This window comes from Phocoena sinus, chromosome 4 (assembly GCF_008692025.1).
Source record: "Phocoena sinus isolate mPhoSin1 chromosome 4, mPhoSin1.pri, whole genome shotgun sequence".
Taxonomy (NCBI): Eukaryota; Metazoa; Chordata; class Mammalia; order Artiodactyla; family Phocoenidae; genus Phocoena; species Phocoena sinus.
This window is the reverse complement of record NC_045766.1, coordinates 89,849,735-89,872,503: the sequence shown is the minus strand read 5'-3', so window position 1 is coordinate 89,872,503 and position 22,769 is coordinate 89,849,735. Positions and strand designations below refer to the sequence as shown.

The 22,769-nt window shown below is 38.7% G+C and overlaps 2 protein-coding genes across 8 annotated transcripts in view; one reads left to right on the top strand and one right to left on the bottom strand.

Moving 5' to 3' along the window:
* Positions 1-22,769, bottom strand: part of CD47 (CD47 molecule) — a 58,879-nt gene that overhangs the window by 24,111 nt on the left and 11,999 nt on the right. For all 7 annotated transcript variants that reach the window (XR_004349579.1, XR_004349581.1, XR_004349580.1 and 4 more), the window contains exons 2-3: positions 20,836-21,183; positions 10,412-10,501 (exon numbers count right to left, since the gene is read on the bottom strand). Coding sequence is in view for 4 of the 7 variants with exons in the window: in XM_032629703.1 (XP_032485594.1) it covers positions 10,412-10,501; positions 20,836-21,183 (438 nt within the window). In the remaining 3 variants the exon portion in view is untranslated. The remainder of the gene's footprint in view (positions 1-10,411; positions 10,502-20,835; positions 21,184-22,769) is intronic.
* LOC116753124 (mitochondrial intermembrane space import and assembly protein 40-like) lies at positions 13,293-14,228 on the top strand. Its single transcript, XM_032630619.1, has 2 exons — positions 13,293-13,355; positions 13,680-14,228. Exons 1-2 carry the CDS (start codon positions 13,293-13,295, stop codon positions 14,226-14,228), a joined length of 612 nt encoding a protein of 203 aa, XP_032486510.1.

The window sequence follows — 22,769 nt, the reverse complement described above, 5'->3', positions numbered from 1 at the left end:
AACACTACTGCCGTTCAAGAGAGTCTAGATATGCAGCCAGAAGAACTTAGTAAGAGTGAACTTATTGGCATACATGAGGACAATGAGGTGGCTCTGACAAAGAATGAAGATGTCCCAAAGGATGTGACTCTGGCAGAAAAACTTCACATGAAAGGAATTCTTTGCGATGGATAGTTCATGACGTTGAAAGTGATGGAAGCTGATTCGATCTTAGAAAGGAGTATGACAATTCACCAAGGCATAGACAAGATGCTTGCTCTGTATTCAGTTATATAAGAAGAGGCAAGCATTTTCCAAACTACCCTTGATAAAATTCTTCAATTCTCAATGTTTTAATTTATCATGTACTAAATATTAGTTTTACTATTTTTTTCATTTCCTAATACATTTATTACTGACAGTAAGAGACGTTTTAATGTTTTGACAAAAAGTTTAAAGGTCACAGAACTATAGTAAATTTTGGCATTTATTATTAGATTGTTTTGCAGAGTTTCAGCTTATATGGTCGTGTTTATAGTCCCGCAGTTCTGTGTAAAGCAGGGATTCACTGAATAATACAACAGTTCTAAAGAAGAAAAAATAAGAATAGATACTCCTATCTCAAAGAATTTCAACATGTTATCCAGTTATTTTTTTAACATCTTTATTGGAGTATAATTGCTTTACAATGTTGTGTTCGTTTCTGCTGTATAACAAAGTGAATCAGCTATATGTATACATATATCCCCATATCCCCTCCCTCTTGCATCTCCCTCCCACCCTCCCTATCCCACCCCTCTAGGTGGTCTCAAAGCACTGAGCTGATCTCCCTGTGCTATACAGCTGCTTCCCACTAGCTATCTATCTTATATTTGGTAGTGTATATATGTCCATGCCACTCTCTCACTTCGTCCCAGCTTCCCCTTCCCCTTCCCTGATGTTATCCAGTTCTTGATATGAAGTTGAACCTTAATCCTATAAAAACTACAGGTCTTGATGAGCAGCAATTGAAATCATTCATCAAACATCTAAATGATAGAAAATACCTGTTATATTGTCAAAGAGTAAGGAAGGACAACCCTGAAAATCAGCCAGGAACATAATTGTCAGTGCAGTGGAAAACTGAGTTGGTACAGTTTTCAGAACAAAAACAAAATACCTGAAATGTAATACTATTAAGAAAACAGTTACTTTGGTTAAGGCTCAGTGTTTGATTCTAGGATTCTCTGAGCTGTTTGCTAAGCGTAAGATTCTGCTTAAAAGCTTGTAAGTTAAAGTTAAAGGCAAAGGTATTTAGGAACATTTTCCTGTGAGAGACCTTTGTCTTCAAAATGTGGTCTAAGGCTCACCACATTTGGGACCCCTTGGCTTGGCTTCCAGAGTTTAGAAGTCTTCTCAAGGCTTCTTTCTCAGTAGGATCGATGGCATCCTGAGATACAGTTCAAGATAGAGTTCTGGTATAAAGAAACTCTTTCTCCTCAAAGTGAAAGCATAATCTGCTGTCATAACTGGATGTTTAGCTGACAGAAGGTTTAGGTTTTATCTTGGATCACCAAAAAGAATGACACTCAGAGCTAGAAAAACCAGAGAGAAACCCCCTGAGGTCAAGTACAGAAAAAGTTAAAAGGAACTAGAAACTTAGAAAGTCATGGGTCTGAGTTACTATTAATACTTTAGAGCGTGTAAAGACTTGATTCAAGTCTTTTTCTTTTTTTTTTTTTTTTTTTGGTATGCGGGCCTCTCACTGTTGTGGCCTCTCCCGTTGTGGAACACAGGCTCCGGACGCGTAGGCTCAGGGGCCATGGCTCACGGGCCCAGCCGCTCTGCGGCATGTGGGATCTTCCCGGACCAGGGCACGAACCCGTGTCCCCTGCATCGGCAGGCGGACTCTCAACCACTGCGCCACCAGGGAAGCCCCAAGTCTTTTTCTTGATATAAAAAATGCAAAACCAAGGAGCAAGTGGGGAAAAAGGGGGCTTTCCTGTTGGTGGAATCCCCAGGCCATAAACAGGAGGCCTCCTACAAAGCGCACCAAGGGAGAAGTAGATTTAGATTCATATCTAACCTGAAGATGTGACAGAAGGCACAGAGCAGTGCTACAAAGCCAGGGGCAATTTACATTTCACTTCTACATCTCTAGCATACCACCCAGTGCCTAGTAATCAGTAGGTACCCTGTCAAAAGACATTTATTGAATAAATAAAGTGGGTCCACATTCTACTCTATAAATAACAGTTTCTTTTACTCAATGTGTATATCCAGATATAGGTTCACCCTTCTTGAGAAAAGAAAACAAAAACACATTCGAAATAATTTCAAGACAGGGAGGCACTATAATGTAGTGGTAAATAGCACTGTTTCAAATCCCAGTACTACCAAGAAACAGTTGGGTGATGGTGGGCAAACTGCCTAACCAATCTGTGCCTCTGTCTCTTGTCTATAAAATGGGAATGATAACAACAGTATCTATCCCCATAGAGTTCCTGAAAGAAGTAAATATGATTTCAGATGTAGAGTACTTTGCATAGTGCCTATCACACAAAGCAAGAGCTCTACAAATATTTAGGTACTATTATCAAAAACACCTTTAAATGTGAGCGCAGGCTGGGTGAATCAAGTATATAAGTACCTCCTACACACATACACATACACACACACACAGACACACACTACATTTACTTGTTCTAAGATGAGCCTAATTAAAAAATGGCCACTATGTGGACATATATACACTACCAAATGTGAAATAGATAGCTAGTGGGAAGCAGCCGCATAGCACAGGGAGATCAGCTTGGTGCTTTGGGACCACCTAGAGGGGTGGGATAGGGAGGGGGGGAGGGAGATGCAAGAGGGAGGGGATAAAGGGATATATGTTTAGGTATAGCTGATTCAGTTTGTTATACAGCAGGAACTATCACACCATTGTAAAGCAATTATACTCCAATAAAGATGCTAAAAAATTATTTACAAAAAAAAATTGCCACTAAAATATTTTTTTAGATTTATGATCACATTCCTTAAAATATGATCAATAGAAGGGAGTTCCCTGCTGGTCCAGTGTTTAGGACTCCGTGCTTCCACTGCAGGGGGCACGGGTTTGATCCCAGGTCAGGGAACCAAGATCCCACAAGGCATGGCCCCCCAAAAAATATGACCAATAGAATACATATAAAAAAGAACATTTACCCTAACACAAAAATGAAAATTAAGATGATGTTTTTTTAACCATCGAATTACCAAAGATTTTAGAATTATAATGATGTCAAGCTTGTGAGGTGAAAGACAGGTATTCTCACCTGTAGTAGTAATTGATACAATGGTGCTGGAAAACACGTTGGCAACATGTATCATGAGGCTTAAAATACCGTCTCTGCCATTTCTAGTGTTACATACCTTTAGTATGTACTAAAGGTATGTAACACTAGATACTTCCATAGTATCAAGAAAATTTGGAAATATCCTTAATATCCATCAAGATGAGAGTTAAGTAAATTATAGTACATCCATAAAAGTAGAGCACAGGCAACTACAAAAAGATTTCTGAAAACACGGGAGGCAAATCAGCATTTACAAGTATGTAAGCTATATGAGTCCATTTATGGTTTTTCCTTTTTCAAGAAAAAAGACAGAAAGGGAAGGAGAAATTCACTAGAATACCTCAATAGTTTATTTCCAGGCTGTGAGACTCTAGATGATTTTTGTTTTTTCTCTAGACTTCCTCTGTTGTATAAGGTATCCTAAAGTGATATGTATTACTTTTTTTTAAGTCAGAAAAACAATGGTAAAGCTTATTTTGTAAGAATATGGCTGATAGTGAATACACTCCTGGTTCGGTCCACTAAAAATGATATGTTACTAATGGTAATGTCATGATCAGCACAGTTCAATCAATCCAAATGCAACAAATCACACTTCAGTGAAATGATTTCATGATCTTAGAAAAAGGCTATTGCCTATTTAAATCATATGACATAGGCCTTAAGGCCTGAGTCTGCCAATAGGGATAAAGGCTTTCCCTAACATCAGTGGACAAGGTCTTCGTGCTACACCAGTCTTTTTCTTGATATAAAAGACTTACTGAAATTCTAAGAAAATTTCCACAAGAATTTTAGACACTGTTTTGAAAGTAAGAGTTGTGAAATATCTTGACAGTTTTCTCCCTTAGCCCTTTCTTCCTCTTTTTTGCCCTTTTAAACAAAAGTTGAGAACAGATTTGAAATCACAAAGCATTTCCAGAGTGCCATACATTGAAAAGAATCCTTAGAATACATAATCAGTCATTTCCCTTCCATTTTTATGTATCACTTTAGATACACATGACTTAAACTTCTGAGTAAAATTCATGAAATATATAATAGGTCAATCCACTACAATATTTTACTAGCTTTCATTTTATAAAGGTTGCACTAGTGAATAAAATAAATAAATGAAATCAGCCATTAATTACTCCTTGCCTTATATAAATGTTTACTAGCCTTCAATGACTATTTCAGTGTGCTATAGGGAGATGAGAAATAAATCTTACATTTTAAAAGTTTAAAAGTTTTGGGACTTCCCTGGTACCATGGTTAAGAATCTGCCTGCCAATGCAGGGGACACGGGTTTAAGCCCTGGTCTGGGAAGGTCCCACATGCCGTGGAGCAACTAACCCATATGCCACAACTACTGAGCCTGCGCTTTAGAGCCCGTGAGCCACAACTACTGAGCCCATGTGCCACAACTACTGAAGCCTGCGCACCTAGAGCCCATGCTCCGCAACAAGAGAAGCCACCACAATGAGAAGCCTGCACACCACAATGAAGAGTAGCCCCCACTCACCGCAACTAGAGAAAGCCCGCACGCAGCAACGAAGACCCAACACAGCCAATAAACAAATAAATGAAGTTTAAAAGTTTAGACTACTGAAAGGAGTCCAGTTTCATGCTTTTCCACATACCTGTCCAGTTTTACCAACACCATTTATTGAAGAGAGACTGTCTTTCCCCCACTGTATAGTCTTGGCTCCTTTTATTGTAAATTAGTTGACCATAAGTGTGTGGGTTTCTTTCTGGGCTCTCTATTCTGTTCCATTGATCTGTGTGTCTGTTTTTGTGCCAGCAACATACAGTTTTGATTACTAAAGCTTTGTGGTATAGTTTGAAATCAAAGAGAGTGATAACTTGCAGCTTTGTTTTTCTTTCTTTCTTTCTTTCTTTTTGTTCTTCTTTCTTAAGATTGTTTATACAGGGTCTTTTGTGTTTCCATGAAAATTTTAAGATTATGTGTTCCAGTTCTTTAAAAAATGCCATTGGTATTTTGATAGAGATTCATTAAATCTGTAGATTGCTTTGGGTAGTATGGACAATTTAACGATATTAATTCTTTCAAGCTATGAGCACAGAATATCTTTCCATTTGTCTGTGTTGTCTTCAATTTCTTTCATCAGTGTCTTATAGTTTTCAGAGTATAGGTCTTTCACCTCCTTGGTTAAATTTATTTTTTTTGATTCAATTGTAAATGGGATTGCTTTCTTAATTTTTCTTTCTGATAGTTCATTCTTAATACATAGATATACAACAGATTTCTGTATATTGATTTGGTATGCTACCACTAACTGAATTCATTTACCAGTTCTAACATTTTTTCCATGGAGTCTTTAGGCTTTTCTATATGTAGCATCATGTTATATGTAAATATGACAGTTTTACTTTTGCCATTCCAATTTGGATGCCTTTTACCTCTTTTCTTGCCTGATTGCTGTGGCTAGGACTTCCTATACAATGTCGAATAAAAGTGGTGAGAGTGGGCATCCTGTCTTGTTTCTGACCTTAGAGGAAAAGCCTTCAGTTTTTCTCCATTGAATATGATGTTAGCTGTGGGTTTGTTATACGTGGCCTTTATTATCTTGGGTACACCTACTTTGTTGAGTGTTTATCATAAATGGATGTTGGATTTTGTCAACTGCTCTTTCTGCATCAATTGAGATAATCAAATGATATTTTTCTTTTGTCTTGCTAATGTGGCGTATCATGTTAAATTAATTTGTGGATATTGAAACATCCTTGCGTTCCTGGGATAAATCCCACGTGATTGTGGCCTATGATCCTTTTAATGTACTGCTGAATTTGTTTTGCTAGTATTTTGTCAAGGATTTTTGCATCTATGTTCATCACGGATATTGTCCTGTATTTATTTATTTTTCTAGTGTCTTTGACTGGTTTTAGTATCAGGGTAAATCTGGCCTCACAGAACAAATTTGAGGGTATTCCTTCTTCTATTTTTTTGCAATAGCTTGAGAAGGATAGGTAATAACTCTTCTTTAAATGTTTAGTAGATTCACCTGTGAAACTATCTTGCTCCCAGACTTTTGTCTGTTCAGAGTTTTTTGATTACTAATTCAATTTCACTTCCAGTAATCGGACTGCTCAGATTTTCTATCTCTTCCTGATTCAGTCTTGGAAGATTGTGTGTTTTTAAGAATTTATGTATCTCTTCTAGGTTGTCTAATTTGCTGGTGTATAACTGTTAGTAATAATCTCTTATGATCCTTTGTATTTTTGTGGTGTCAATTGTAACTTCTCTTTCATTTCTTATTCTATTTACTTGGGCCCTTTCTCTTTTTTTCTTGATGAGTCTGGCTTAAAGGTTCATAAATTCTATCTTTTCAAAGAGACAGCTCTTAGTTTCACTGATCTTTTTTTACTGTTTTTTTTTTCATTTATTTTTGCTCTGATCCTTACTATTTCCTTCTTTCTACTACTTTTGGGCTTTGTTGGTTCCTCTTTTCTAGTTCCTTTAGGTATAAGGTTATATTGTTTATTTGAGATTTTTCTTATTTCTTGATGTAGGCCTGTATCACCATAAACTTCCCTCTTAGAACTGCTTTTGCTGCAATGCAAAGATTTTGGATCATTGTGTTTCCATTTTCATTTGTCCCAGGTATTTTTAAATTTCCTCTTTGATTTCTTCAGTGACCCAATGGTTGTTTAGTAGCATGTTGTTTAGCCTCCACTTGTTTGTGTTTTTTCCATTTTTCTTCTTGTAACTGATTTCTAGTTTCATACTGTTGTGATAGGAAAAGATGCTTGATATGATTTCAATCTTTTTTAATTTACTGAGACTGGTTTTGTGGCTTAGCGTGTGATCTATCTTGGAGAGTATTTCACATGCACTTGAAAAGAGTGTGTATTCTGTTGGTTTTGAATGGAATGTTCTATATAAGTCTATTAATTCCATCAAGTCTGATGTGTCATTTAAGGCCAATATTTTCTTATTAATTTTCTGTGTAGATGATCTATCCACTGACGTAAGTGGAGTATCAAAGTCCCCAGCTATTGTATTATTGTCAATTTTCCTATACTACTTGCTTTATATATTTAGGTGCTCCTTTGTTGAGTGCATAAATACTTATGAATGTTATATCCTCTTCTTGGATTGATCCCTTTATCCTTATGTCACACCTTTTTTTTTTTTTTTTGTCTTCTCTTGAAGTCTTTGTTTTAAAGTCTATTTTCCTTGATATCAGAACTGCTACCTCAGCTTTCTTTTTGTTTCCATTTGTAAGGAACATATTTTTCCATCCTTTCACTTTCAGTGCATGTATGTCTTTAGGTTTGAAGTGAATCTTTTGTAGGCAGCATATATAGATGGGTCTTGTTCTTGTGTCCATTCAGCCATCCTGTGTCTTTTGATTGGAGCATTTAGTCCATTTACATTGAAAGTGGTTATTGATAGGTATGCACTTTTATTGTCATTTTGTTAATTGTTTTCTGGTTGCTTTTGTAGTTCTTGTCTGTTCCTTTCATCTTTTAGTCTCTTCCCTCATGGGTTGATGATTTTCTTTAGCTTTGTGTTTTGGTTCCTTCCTCTTTACTTTTTGTGTAGCTATTATAGGTTTTTGGTTTGTGGTTACCCTGAGGTTTATATACATGAACCTATATACACAGCAGATTGCTTTAAGCTGATAGTCACTTAAGTTCAAACACATTCTGAAAACTATGTTTTTACTCCCCCCAACCCTGTTTTATGTTTTTGATGTCATACTTACATCATTCTATTTTGTATACACAAATAACACTTACTGTAGTTATACTTGATTTTACAACTTTTGTCATTTAACATTCACTTTTTAAGTGACAATCCACTGCCTTTACTATATATTTGCCTTAGCAGTGAGAGTTTTCCTTTCATATACTTTCTTATCTCCAGTTATGACCTTGCCTTCTCCACTTAAAGAAGACCCTTTAACATTTATTGTAAGGCTGGTTTATGAACCAGCTTGTAAGGTGGTGATGAACCCTTAGTTTTTGCTTGTCTGGGAAATTCTTTCTCTCTCCTTCATTTCTGAATGACAATATTGCCAGGTAGAATATTTTTGGTGGTTAGATTTTTCCTTTCAGCATTTTAAATACAGCATGTCATTCCCTTCTGGCCTGTAAAATTCCTGCTGAAAAATTGGCTGATAACCTTATGGGAATTCCCACGATTGTGACTAGTGTTGCTTTTCTTTTGCTGCCTTTAAAACTCTCTTATCTTTAACTTTTGTCATTTTAATCATGATATGCCTTGGTGTGGATCTCTTTGAGTTCATCTTTCTTGGGACTCTCTATGCTTCCTGGACCTGAATATCTCTTTCATCCCCCAGATTAGGGAAGTTTTAGCCATTATTTCTTCAAATACATTTTCTGCCCCTTTCTCTCTCTCGCCTCCTTCTGGGACCCCTATAATGTGAATGTTAGTATACTTGATGTTGTCTCAAAAGTCCCTCAAACTATCCTCATTTTAAAAATTCTTTTTTTCCTGTTCAGTTTGAGTGATTTCTAGTACTCTGTATTCTAGATCACTGATCTGTCCTTCTGTATCATCTAATCTACTGTTGATCCCCTCTAATGTATTTTTCACTTCAGTTATTGTATTCTTCAGTTCTGATGGATTCTTTTTTCTATTTTCTAACTCTTTGTTGAAGTTCTCACTGTGTTCATCCACTCTTCTCCAGAGTTCAGTAAGCATCTTTACGATCATTACCTTAAACTCTTTATCAGGTAGATTGCTTATCTCTGTTTCATTTAGCTCTTTTTCTGAGAGTTTTTCTCGTTCTCTCATTTGAAACATATTCCTGTCTCCTCATACTGCCTAATTCTGTTTATTTCTATGTATTAGGTAGGTCCATTACATCTCCCAATCTTAGAAAAGTGGCCTTATGTAGATGTCCTATGGGGCCCAGCAGCAAGTTTCCCTATGGCTACCAGAGCCAGATGCTCCAGGAGTATCCCCTATGTGGACTCTTTGTGCCCTTTTATTGTGTGTGAGGCCAACTCCTGTGGGCACACTGGTGGGCAGGATAGGATCCCCAGCACTGTTGGCTGTGCAACCTGTCAGCATGCAACTGCTACAAGTTGCATGATTGCTGGTAGGCTGTGCCGGTCCCCAGAGCTAATATGCTAGAGGGAGAATTCCAATATGGTGCCCTCCAGTGAAGGTGTCGGAGTGGTAGAACGAGATCACAAAAATGGCTGCCGCCAGCATCTCACTTCCGGGAGGGAATCCCAACTGCCTCCTGTCTCTCAGTGAGGCTCTCCAAGATAAGCAAGTAGGTCTGACTCAGACACCTGTCAAACTGCTGCCTCTGTGCTGGGACTTGGAGCAAGTAAGTTTCTGTGCACACCCTTTAAGAGCAAAGTCTTGGTATCCTACAGCCCTCTGGCTCTCCCAAACATAAGTCCCACAGGTATTCAAAGTCAGACATTTTGGGCACTTGTATTCATGGTTTAGGACCCCCAGGATGGGGAGGTGGATGTGGGGCTTGACCCCTCAGTCCTCAGGGAGGATTTCCATTGTTGTGATTTTCCTCCTACTTAAGGACACTTAAGTGTGGGTCCTGACAAGACCACACCTCTGCCCCTCCTACTCATCTTGTTGTGGTTTCTTCTTTATATCTTTAATTGTAGAGTACCTTCTCTGTTAGTCTTTAGGTCATTCTCAGAGACAGTTGCTCTGTAAGTAGTTGTAACTTTGGTGTGCCGTGGGAGCAGGTAAGCTCAGGGGCTTCCTACTCCGCCATCTTGATCGCTCCTTCTATGTCATCCTATCTTGTCAACACCAATGTAGGCTGTAACCATCTCTTTACCAAAGAAAATAATGTATGTGTAAATGCTCTGTAAATATTAAAACCAGTTGAGTCAAAGGTATTGTTATTATCAGGATTCCCAATGTTCATTCTTAAGAAGCTAAGGAAAAAAAAAACCTTCTTAGGAATTAAAAGTGAACTGAAGCAAAGTATGAGGAACAATATAGACTTCAAGGAGAATATTAATATTGACTGTATATTCTTATTTACCATGTTATCATGCTTGCTAATACAATTTGGTTAAATAAAATATTTCACCAGCATTGTCTGCCAGAAATAACAATTTAACCAGTATAACATAAATGAAAAATAGAAGTAAGTACTTACTCACAACACCAAACTGTCCCCAGAATAGAAGTATAGCCAAAATTGGGAAAATAACAGTGAGGATATTTTCATTTGGAGAAAACCATGAAACTGGGAAAAGAGAAAACAAAAATCACAATTAACATTTACTATAATCACTGTAGCTCCCGCCCATGAATAGTGAACAATATATTTTATTGTGGAGATGGAAAATAAAAACAATTAATTGAAACTTTGGTCTTAGGGCTTCCCTGGTGGCGCAGTGGTTGAGAGTCTGCCTGCTGATGCAGGAGACAGGGGTTCGTGCCCTGGTCCGGGAGGATCCCACATGCCGTGGAGCGGCTGGGCCCGTGAGCCATGGCCGCTGAGCCTGTGTGTCCGGAGTCTGTGCTCCGCAACGGGAGAGGCCACAACAGTGAGAGGCCCGCGTAACGCAAAAAGAAACAACCCCCCCCCAAAAAAGAAACATAAAAAACCTTTGGTCTTAAAATAATTAAGTAACAAATTATACATATAATTTAACTTATACAGCAAATTTTACTTATGAAACAAGAAACTAGTTCTTTAAGTGCTTTTCACCACATTTTCCCTAACCTATGACTTCTGGAAGGAGGTAATATGGTACAGGAGCTGAGAACAAAGTTCTGTAGCTATAGCGCCTGGCTTTGAAACCCAACCCTAACTTACAATCTCTGTGATCTTGGACAAAGTCTTAACACCTCTCTGTTCTTCAGTGTCCCCATTGTTACACTGGGATAACTGGACTGTTGTGATTGTTAACGAAGTTAATACATGAAAAGGGCCTAAAACAAATCTTGGCACTTACCAAGTGCTCAGTAAACATTAACTTCAATTATTATTATGTGCTCCTACAGTGAACACCTGTATGTGTAACATGCCAAGAATTTACCTTAAACCAACAATGAAGTCTTTCTGTAAAGACTTACTCAGGGTATCAAAGTGTGGAAGCTGTACAACTGGGTACCTTCACCTTACTCTGACTAAAACCAAAACAGATGTGAGCCCTGGCTTTTCTCAAACTTACTCTGGAATAGAAGATGTATTTATGAATAATTAGGCTTCAAATGATTGTTTAGATATAAAGTAACATGATGGGCTTTAGGTATTAAGTGGTTTACAAGTTACCTAGAGAATGATAATATGAAATGATATGTTCTATATAAAGGAAATTGTGATTTTAAGTCTTCAGAAAGATTTGTTGAGAACTTTTGAAAAATTAAGTTTAATTGCATCTTATCAACTCCTAAGACGATAATTTTACCTGTGAAATTTCTCCTCTAACAATAAAGCCAAGTAAATGCACTGAAAGCATTTCAAAGTTTGCCTGTGAAGAGGGAATGCGCTGTGCACATTTTCAAATCTTCCACTGCTCTGCCTCTGTATCGGCATGCAAGAAGACTTGTGGGATTTCATACAGTAATACTAGCCATGCATTTCTTGTGTTAGCTTATAATGTTAAGCTCGGGTAAATGTTCACAACAATCCACAGAATATAATATTATGAATTCTATCTCACAGATATTGACTTTCCATAATCTAGCATTTTGCACTACACATAGTAGAGACTCAATTGGTTTGTTGCTGAAGGTTCCGATAGTCAAAAAACAGTGAGTGAATGAAAGAGAGTTTTTTGGGGTGGGGGGGTGGATGCTCTCATGGTTGCAGATCTCTACCAAGAGACAGATGTCTTCAGATACTCTGAATTCATATCTTAATTTCCAACTGAATTACTGAGCATCTTCCTATACCAAAGAAAACCCATTTCAATTCAGTCTAAAATCCTACCAGGAAAAACCTTCATGAATCATCTTTAGTTTTCCGTATCTAATGCCCAGAGGATTTGGTAAAAGCTCAATGATCTAATGACTATTCTTAACCTATTTTTCTCTACGTGCTTTATTATTTTTTTTGAGTTGTGTACATTAACTCCTCAAATCCTCACAACTACTACATGCCTCCTATCATTGAGGAAACTGAGGCCTAGAGAATTAAGGGTCTTAAGTATCTTAAATCTTCATGTCCCAAACTGACTCCTGAAACTCCTCCCCCTACTCCTTCAGCAAACCTACCCTCTCAGTTTTCCCCATTTCAGTAGTGGTGACCCCATTTCTCCAGTTGCTCAAGCTAAAAACCTTGGGGTCATCCTTGACTCCTTGACTTCTCTCACATCTCACTTCTGGCCTGACACTAAATCCTGTGGTTGCTACCTTCAAGATACAGCCAGAATCTGATCTCATGTTCAACATGGGCTGACAATGAAATGTTCTTTCTTCACTGGCCTCCCTCCTTTACACAACAGAATAATCTTCAACAGTCTTAGCATATATTAATAGAAATCTACCAGTGAAAATAAGAAGTGTGTTTGACCTGGTCTGACCACTCATTTTTCACTTACTATACAAACATTTATTAAAAGCCCACCATGGGTAGGGTACTCTTCTAGGTACCTGAGATCTAGCAGTGAATAAGCCAGGTGGGGCTACCGGCTTGAGGAGGGGGAGGGGCTGAAGAACAGACTCTTGTGGGTAGTAAGGCCTCATGGGGAGAGGAACTGGCTCTGAGCCTTGGACTGGAAAGAGCCTGCCATGTGAGGACAGGGGAGAAGATATGCCAAAGGAACAGCAAGTTGGAGCAACTGATTGATGGCCAGTGTAACTAGAATTTAATGATACAAGATAAGATGGAAAGAGATTGCTGGGATTAAGAACTCTCTAATTACCTGTTACCTCTCTCTAATTTGTTAAGGTGGGAAAAGTCTTCTCAGCTTATTAAGAAAGTTTGGATTTTATTCTATAAGCAATGAAAAGTGATCGGAAACCTTCAAGTAGGGAAGAAATGTGACCTGATTTATTTAAAATCTTCTTTGGCAGCCTTGAAGGGAATGGATTATAGAGAAGCAGGACCTACCAGAAAGTTAATGCAGCCATCAGGTAGTAGCAGGAAGGTAGGACACGGCCCACAAATGCAGTCCTGAGTTCAGTTTTACTCATCAAATTTAAAGACATAATAGGGAATCGTCCCAAAGGAAAATGACTAGAATAGGGATGCTGAAACCATGAGCAATGGCTGAAGGAACTGGGGATTTTTACCTTAGAGAAGAATAAACTTGGAAGAGAAATACCATACCTCCTAGTGAGTGAGAAATTGCAGGGTTGCAAGTTTTAGCTTGACTTCAGGAAGAACTGGAACTGCCTGATAATAGACTAAAATCCTCTGGGCAGTAAAAGTCTCTTCCTGTCATGCGCTTAGGTAAATATTTGAATGGGAGGAGGCGGGTCCGCGCGGGCCTCCAAGTCGCCCGCCCCTCAGCAGAGAGGCCGCAGCAGAGAGGTCACAGCGAGAGGTCGCAGCGAGAGGCCGCCCCCCAATTCTTCAATCGCGGGAGGTCGGAGCGCCGGGCTGCACCGTGGCCTACTGCTGGCAGGAAGGGAAGGATCGAATCATATTTGTGACCAAAGAAGACCATGAAACTCCAAGCAACGTGGAGCTGGCGTCCGACGACCCCAATGATCCGTTAGAGGAGCACGGACTGATCCTGCCCCACGGAGACCTCAGCTGGAACTGCCCGTGCCTTGGGGGCATGGCCAGCGGGGTGTGTGGGGAACAGTTCAAGGCGGCCTTTTCCTGCTTCCACTGCAGCACAGAGGATGTCAAGGGGTCGGACTGTGTAGACCAGTTCCGGGCCATGCAGGAGTGCATGCAGAAGTACCCGGACCTCGATCCCCAGGAGGAGAAGAAGGAGAAGCCAGCAGATCGATTAGAGGAAATGGCTGCTTCTGAGGCCACCACAACCAAAAAAGAGGAGGGGTCCAGCTGATGAAGGTCCCGGGGCGCGCTGGGCTCCTGCCTCCCTCAGAGAGGATGAACCTCTCCAAGAAAGTGTCTCTCCCTCTGTTGTTCTGTGCACTGTACGCTACAAAATAACTTACTGTGCTGCTCAGGGGTCTTGGCCCCTTGACATAGACACTGAAAAATGGCTTGTGTGTATGTGTGTCTCACATAACCTATCAGGGCATGTAGCTGCCACTTTTGAATTCTCTTCTCATATTGTCCTGAATTTTGCCTCTTTGAAATAACGTGCTGAATAATCTCAGCAACCCAAACTCATTATCTGGGAGTGTCTCTTGTGAGTGAGCAGATTTATTGGGATTCCTCATATCCCTTTTAGTAGATTTTATACCTAGCTGGAAAGCGAAAGAGAAACATCTTCCTTTAAAAATGCTGGAGCGGGGCCATTCCTTGTAGAAGAGGCAGGATGATCAGCCCTTGAGTATTTGACGAAGCGCTATGCTTCATTTCTGATATATTTTGGTTTCCAGTTTGCATTGAGCTCCAGGTTTTCTACATTTGGAAAACAGAGCTTTGTACCCTCTGAGTGACTCCCTTTGTAAGTGAAGAGAAAGGCTGTTTATTTCTGTTCTTTTTATTCCAAAAGCCCTGGTTTGGGGTCTGTGTTCACGTTGGCTCTGTCTCAGCCTGTTCAGATACAATGTTCTTGAGAGGTGGGGACCTAATCATTACCAAAGTAGCACCTGAGAGACGAAACGGTGTCAATTAAAAGGAAAGCATGATTTTTACCTGAAGGAAAAATTTTTTTGAATGACCAACTACCTGGGGTGTGATAGAAGTAATTCAGGAATTACATGGGCAGATAGACTAGATGATTAATAGCTGACTCTATACCTCTATGCAGAAATAATAATAAGAGCTATTTCAAAGACAGAGGGTGGGACTATAGAACAAAAAATATTATTGTCTAAGTGATTCTTAACTGGAGCTTATCAGAATTACCTGGAGTTTATCCAAACGCCACATACTCTCCCCTTTCAGCTTCTACCCCAGTAACTGTGTGTGTGTGTGTGTGTGTGTGTGTGTGTGTGTGTGTGTGTGTGTGTGTGGCAGGGGTGGGGTGACCCACGAGTCTCTCAATTTAAAATCACTGCTGCATCTCCTTGCTGTAATTTGTCTTTTCTCACTGACATGAACATGTTACCTCTCTCTAATTTGTTACGGTGGGAAAAGTTTGAGGATCACTGAATTGGATCTTTGAGTAGCAAATGCGATGCTAGGGAAAAACCCAATGTTTTATATAAAACTATGTATATGCCCATTAAGCTACTGATTTGTTAGAGTAATTAGTACGGTCAGACGACTAACTCTTTGTCTCCCGAGGGGAGAGGGAGACAAGATACTTCTCTAAGGTCCCTTTCAGTTCTGAGTTTCTATGGCACTAAGAAAATAAATTAAGCTTAAAATGGACTAAGAACAATATTAGATATTTTTCCAGTCCAGGATTAAGAAAGACGATCCAAAGTCAGCCAAACTCTTACTCCACCCAAGCTACGTCTGACAACTATGCCCATTATTCTCCAATTCCTGGTCAGGTAGAGTGGCTCGCGGGAAAGTAAACTTACTAGTGGAAAGGCAACGAAATGATACTAAGAGGATGTGGTCTGTGGATAAGTGCTTACATTTTGCTTCCAAGTTTAAACATTATAAAAACCCAGGACCTCATTTCTCTTATCACTGTGTACAAAATGGGATGACCTGAAAGAGCCAAGGAATCTCATCCATTAAGTGTGCCTCCCCTTCAAATATATACAAGCTACACCTCCATGCACAGAGAACACGTTTCCACAGAGAAGGATCACGATAAAATTTCTGACACTAAAATTCAAGCCAAATTTTTATTTGATGCTTCAGGACTGTGATGGGTTGTTTTTTTTTGTTTGTTTGTTTGTTTTTTTGATGTATTGACTTGGCTAGGGTATAGTCCCCAGTTATTTAATCAAAGCCAGAATTGTAAGGTAGCCCCCAAACACCCTGCCCCCTGAAAGCAGCCTTTTTAAATTCCCTCCCCTGGAGGGAGGGATGGGACTGTGAATATGATGGATTTCATTCCCGTGATTATATTGTTTCATATGGCAAAGAGATTTTGCTAAATGTAATTAAGGCCCCCAATCAGTTGACTTTGAAAGAGTGATTATTCTTGAGGGAGAAGGGGCAGACCAAATAAGAACTTAAAAGGGTTTGGGATTGTTCTAGCAAAAGAAATTCAACATGTTCGAGAGGGATTCAACAAGAGGAGGATTCTCCTTAGCTGGCTTTAAATATGGAAGAGGCTGTGTGGCAAGGAATGGGAGCAACCTCTAGGAGCTAAGAGAAGCTCCCATCAGACATCCAGCAGAGAAACAGGGACCTCAGTCCTACAATCACATGGAATTGAATTCTGCCAAAACCATGTGTGCTTGGAACAAGACCCAGAGCTCCTGATGAGAACACAGCCTGCTAATACCTTAATTTTAGCCTCGTAAGATTGGAGAACCCAGTCATAACATGACCAGAATTGTGATCTAAAAAGTGGTGAGCTAATAAATGAGTGCTGTTTAAAGCTGCTACATTTGTGGTTGTTTGTACATGCACTTGAAAACTAACATGAGGATCTCAAAATGCCTTCATGTCAACATTATGAACATAATGTATCTCATGATGATGGTAACGGAAATGGCAACTTTGCTAAACTTGAACAGACCTTTTAAAACAAAACCCTAATAGCTTACTCAGAAAAAAGTAAAATTTTAAGCTTCCAAGTTTTTGTATCATTAATACTATAAGTATAAATATTAATAACACATTTTATAACTATTATTATTTACATTTAGTAATCTGGTTGTTTACAAGGTGTTTCCACAGAAACTATATACAGTGGTGGTAAACATACTGGTTTTAAAGACAGACAGATCTAGGTTAAAATCCTGGCTATGACTCTGATCTTGAACAACTACCCTAAATCTCTCATGCTCCCTCATCTGTTAAATAGTAAGACCTATACCTATCTCCTAGAGTTCTTGAGTTCAGGACACAATATACATAAACTATCTGGCACATATACATAAACTATCTGTGCCCTAATAAAGGTAAGATTATTTTACTGTTCTTTTGTACTATCACTTCCTTGAAAGTAGGGATTATGTCTTCATCATCAATGAATCCATAGTGCCTAGCACAGCGCCTGACATATAGTAGGTGCTCAATAAATCTTTGTTAAGTAAGCACAACGATATTTTGAACAAGGCTGTGATGGAAATGGTATTCCCATCTTACAGATAAAAAACAGAGGGCCAGACAGGTTGAGTTTTTTATCCAAATTTTCTTAAACTAGAAAATGGTAATGTATTGAAAAAGCTTTCTAAATTCAAGTCCTGTGCTCTGTCCATGGTACTATACTATATGTAGGCACCAGAGGTATATAAAATCTCATAGAGAGGTATACTTATCTCATAGGTAGTATTTCTAAAATACTGTGCTCCAAAAAAAGGGCACAAAGAATGCCCACTCTTAATTCACATTCTACTAAGTGGAATTCTCTATTACACAATTTCTATTCCTCATTTATGCCTATATTTGTGAAAAAGTACCACATTGTAAAAATGGTTTCTATTGCCTAAATCCCCAAAGTCCCCATGATGGGTAAGTCTCATTATCACAATACATTTGTATTCCACTATAAGAGTCCTGCTCCAATTAACTTTTTGTGCAGAAAGGTTTTTTTTTTTTTTCCCCAGTAAAAAATGGGTACAAAATAATGACATGACAACAGTAGATGCTGGCAAGGATGTGAAGAAACTAGATCACTCATATGTTGCTGATGGGAATGTAAAATGGTACAACCACTCTGCAAAACAGTTTGGCAGTTTCCTTCACTTTGTTATACAGCAGACACTAACACACCATTGTAAAGCAATTATACTCCAATAGAGATGTTAAAACAAACAAACAAACAACGAAGCATACACTTGCATACAGCTGAGTAATTGTACTTCTGGGCATTTATTCAGCAGAATGAAGATTATGTGCACCTAAAAACCACTATATGGTAGTTCACAGCAACTCCATTTGTAACAGCCAAAAACTGGAAACACCCAAAATGTCCTACGATAGGTGAACAGTTAAATAAGCTGCGATATACCCATACCATGGGATACTACTCAGCCAAAAAAGAGAGAAGGAGAACAAACTATTGATACAGGCACAACTTGGATAGATCTCAAGGGTACTGTACTGAGTGTAAAAAGCCAATCTCAAAAGATTACATACTATATGATTCCATTTACATTATACTGTTGAAATGACCAAAGTATAGACATGGAGAACAAATTACTGCTTGCCAGGTTAGCATGAGGAAGAGTTTTGTGCAAATGAAATAGTTTTATATGCTGATTATGGTGGTAGTTACATAAATATACATATCATAAAATGACAAAGAATATACGTACATTGTACCATTGTCAACTTCTAAGTTTTGATTTTTTTTTTTTTTTTGCAATACGCGGGCCTCTCACTGTTGTGGCCTCTCCCGTTGCGGAGCACAGGCTCTGGACGCACAGGCTCAGCAGCCATGGCTCATGGGCCTAGCCGCTCCGTGATATGTGGAATCTTCCCGGACCAGGGCACGAACCCGTGTCCCCTCCATCGGCAGGCGGACTCTTAACCACTGCGCCACCAGGGAAGCCCCAGGTTTTGATATTTTAGTATCATTATATAAGAGGTAACCAACCACTGGGGTAACTGAGTGAAGAGTACCCAGCACCCCTAAGCACTGCTCTGTTCTATCTTTGCAACTTCCTGTGAATCTATAAGTATTTCAAAAAATAAAAATGAATGCAAAGCCAAATGTCTGAGACCTCTGGTAGAATTTTCTACGTTCTCTACAGTGAAACAGTACTTCCTCATTTGAATGGTCCCAGAGTAAACACAGTTCATATTTTTATAGGGTACTTTGAAAACAAAGAAAGATGAAACAATCACACACAAAATTATAAACTTTCTCTTCATCTCAGATGTTGGTATTACTTTCTCATCCATCTTCATTCCATCTTCTGGCCTTTCAAGTCTCATATCTTGAGTTTACCACTCAGTGACCTACACTACACTAAAAAATTACTGGTCCCTATGCCTTGTTTTTTCATTCCAATGAAGCTGTACATTCCTTCAGAAATTTCAACTAGATATTAGGTTATCCAATTCCAGATTAGACTCCTGATGAAAGGTATACTCTAAAATAAAGAAAAAAAGCTCTTCAGCCCAAATTAATAAAAGTTACAGTGTAAGAGAGATTTCTGAGCAGAAAAGCTTTCCAGATTCTGCTAGCCTACTCTAAGCCATCTCCTGCCCTCCCTCTCACAACACCCCAGGCCAGCTTCAGCAACCTGATACCTTCCTTCATAAAACAAACACCCCAAAAACACAATTTACATCTGCAAAGCACTTTGGTTCACAAAGCACTTGTACACAAGGGATCTCATCTGGTGCTCATTAGACTGTAGAATACATAAAAGCAAGTACCTATTTTCATCCCCATTTTAGAGATGAGGTAACTTGACTTGGCAAAGTAACTTCTCCATACCATAAAGGTGAACAGTTAAGTTGCAGAATAGGGGATATAACTCAGATCTGTTGATTCCTAATCCTAAGCAATGTCAAAATATTCTATCAACCTAAGCACCCCATTCCCAATGTGGTAACAGATATTTAGTAACAGTAAATGCGAGAAGAAGAGAGGCAAACAGCGGATCCAATTGAACTGATCTGATCCCATTGAAAGCAGAGGTTCTTAAAGTATGATCTAATCCTGAGATCGGTAATATGTCTAGTGATTCTAAATACAGCTTTCAAAATAGGAGGTTGAAATGTACTTCTGTGTGGTTGAAGAACTCAGCTGGCACAGCGAAGAACAGAAAGAAAGGAGACTTTAAATTTACTCCAGGTAACTACTGCTTTATGCAACTCACCAACTCAAGTTTGTGAAGAAAGGGCAGAATAATGGTGCTATAATTTAAATAATTATAAATAAATAAATTAAATTGGATCCCTAGCTCTCCCACATCTTGGCCAAGGGAAAAAATAACAAAGCAAGGCTAAGCACAGGAAACCTCAAGGAATCATCTATGATAACCTGATTTTTAATATTCTGATTCTCCTCCTAATCTGTTCTTTCCAGAGGAAGCATGGCTGGGACTTGTCAACCACTGATCAAAGTGTAAGGTTTAAAAAAAAGGCAAAATAATTGGAAAAAGCCTTGAAAATTAATCACATGAAAGAAAGTACTTTTGATGGCAGCAAACAGAAATGCAGAGGAGATGACCCCCCGGACTGCTCACCGCAATATAACAGTCCTCAGACAAAAAGTTTGAGAACCACACAATGTACAAATTAACAAACAACAAAGGAGATTTACTGTGAAAAGCAGAAGAGCATATAAGATAAAACTCACGATCTTAAAGCCGCTAAACATTCCATCAACATTTATTATTAATAGTCTGCTTTTTGATTCAAACGAGTTGGTGGCCCCATGTTACCCCCCCTTTTTAACAGGATCATGTTGCTTCAGGAGAAATAAAAGGGAAACTTTATAGAAGTCTTACCAACACGATATTTTAGTTCTACGATGGTTTCGCCTTCTCTGCTTAATTCTGTTACTTCACAAGTGTAGTTTCCTAAGACGGCATCACGTTTATCCATCGTCAAAGAGGCAATGCCACTTAGTAATTCTGATGGTGATATTTTTGCACTAGTAAAGATATCGCTGGAATTGGACCTTTGCTGAACTCCATCAAAGATGAAAATGTCTTTTCCTTTAAATTTCCAAGTGACATACAATTCAGCAATGCTCTTCGCCTCCATGTTATTAACAAAACATGGGATGACAACAGTTTGATTGCAAACGGTGTATTCTACAGATTTGGTTGCATTGAATATTAGCTGAGCTGAACCTGGAAAAGAGAAATAAAATTGTTTCATTTCATTACAGAATTCTATGCTATGAGATTTTACGTATGTTACAAATCCTTAAGATAAAGAGAAATACTTCTATTGTTCACTTAAGCAAGCAAGCAGCTATAGAGAAGAGAAGATGGGCAAGGTTAAAAAAAGAAACAAATTATTTTAATATTAACATGCACAGCTGATAGACAATACTGTACACTTCTTGCTTATTCATTCCCAGTAAAACAAAATATACATTCTCACACATCTTGGGAATGACTTCAGCAACCGTGTTAGAACATGCAGGTGTAGTATCTGGCTTTGGAAGCTTTGAAGTAATCAGTACTGTCTTCTGATATATGTAGAAAAATACTATCCTTACTATGAGAAAATTTTAAACAGAAAATAAAACCAAATATTATATTCAGTCTTAACTTCTATACACTCCTCCAAATAGAACTTGCTAAACTGATATGAAGTTTATCTCTATCCCTATGTTGCATTTCTGAAAATGGTGTCAGGCTCTACTGTACTTAAATATAAAAAGTAAATCACATGAGTCACATCACATCTTTCCACTAGGATGGAAAGTCTTAGAATGCTAAGGAGAAAAAAACATTCTCTATGGCTATTTTCCCATTGCAAAATACAGACAGCAACAGACATTTTGTAAGCGAGTATTATAAAAGATTATACACAATTGAATGGTATTTTCCCACTCCCACATTTCATTGAAACTAAGGAACAACTTCCAAATGTATATTACAGGTATCCCTTCCTTCTAGAAACCAAAAACCACCCAAAATAAAGCTAAGATGCAAGTTGAAACCAAGAGCAGTACTGCTAATAAGTAGCATATATTCCATCAACTCTTTTCAATAGGATAAACTACTGGTTGTTGCCTTATAAAAGAGGGATTGAGAAATGCATCATCTTTCATCTAGAATGTGTAAAAATGTGGAGAAATTGTAGTTGTCTTCCATATTCTTCAGCCATTTATCAATTCTTTCATCTAAGTAGTTCCTTGGTGTTTCTCTCAAAAAAAGCACTAACAAATATAAATAAAACCTCAAGTTTAATCATTCATCTTTAAGATTTTTTCCTTCATCGGGCATAGGATGGTATTACTCTAGGAACATAATTACTATTCAATAAATGCCCACTGAATTGAATGCTAGGATGCAGAGTGGAATATGAACTGAACAATGTTCAAGAAGCCTGAGAACAAATCCCATCTCTGTCAATTTTCAGTATGCGATCTTAAGCAATTCACTTAACTTCTCTACGCCTTGGTTTACTCTCTGTAAGTAACAGGATCAAAAAGGACTTCCCTGGTGGCGCAGTAGTTGACAGTCCGCCTGCCGATGCAAGGGACGCGGGTTCGTGCCCTGGTCCGGGAGGATCCCACGTGCCGCGGAGCGGAGCGGCTGGGCCCGTGGGCCATGGCCGCTGAGCCTGCGCGTCCGGAGCCTGTGCTCCACAACGGGAGAGGCCACAACAGTGAGAGGCCCGTGTACCGCAAAAACAAACAAACAAACAAAAACGAACACTGGGCTGCTTCACAGAATTGTGGTCAGCAACACAGGAGAAAATA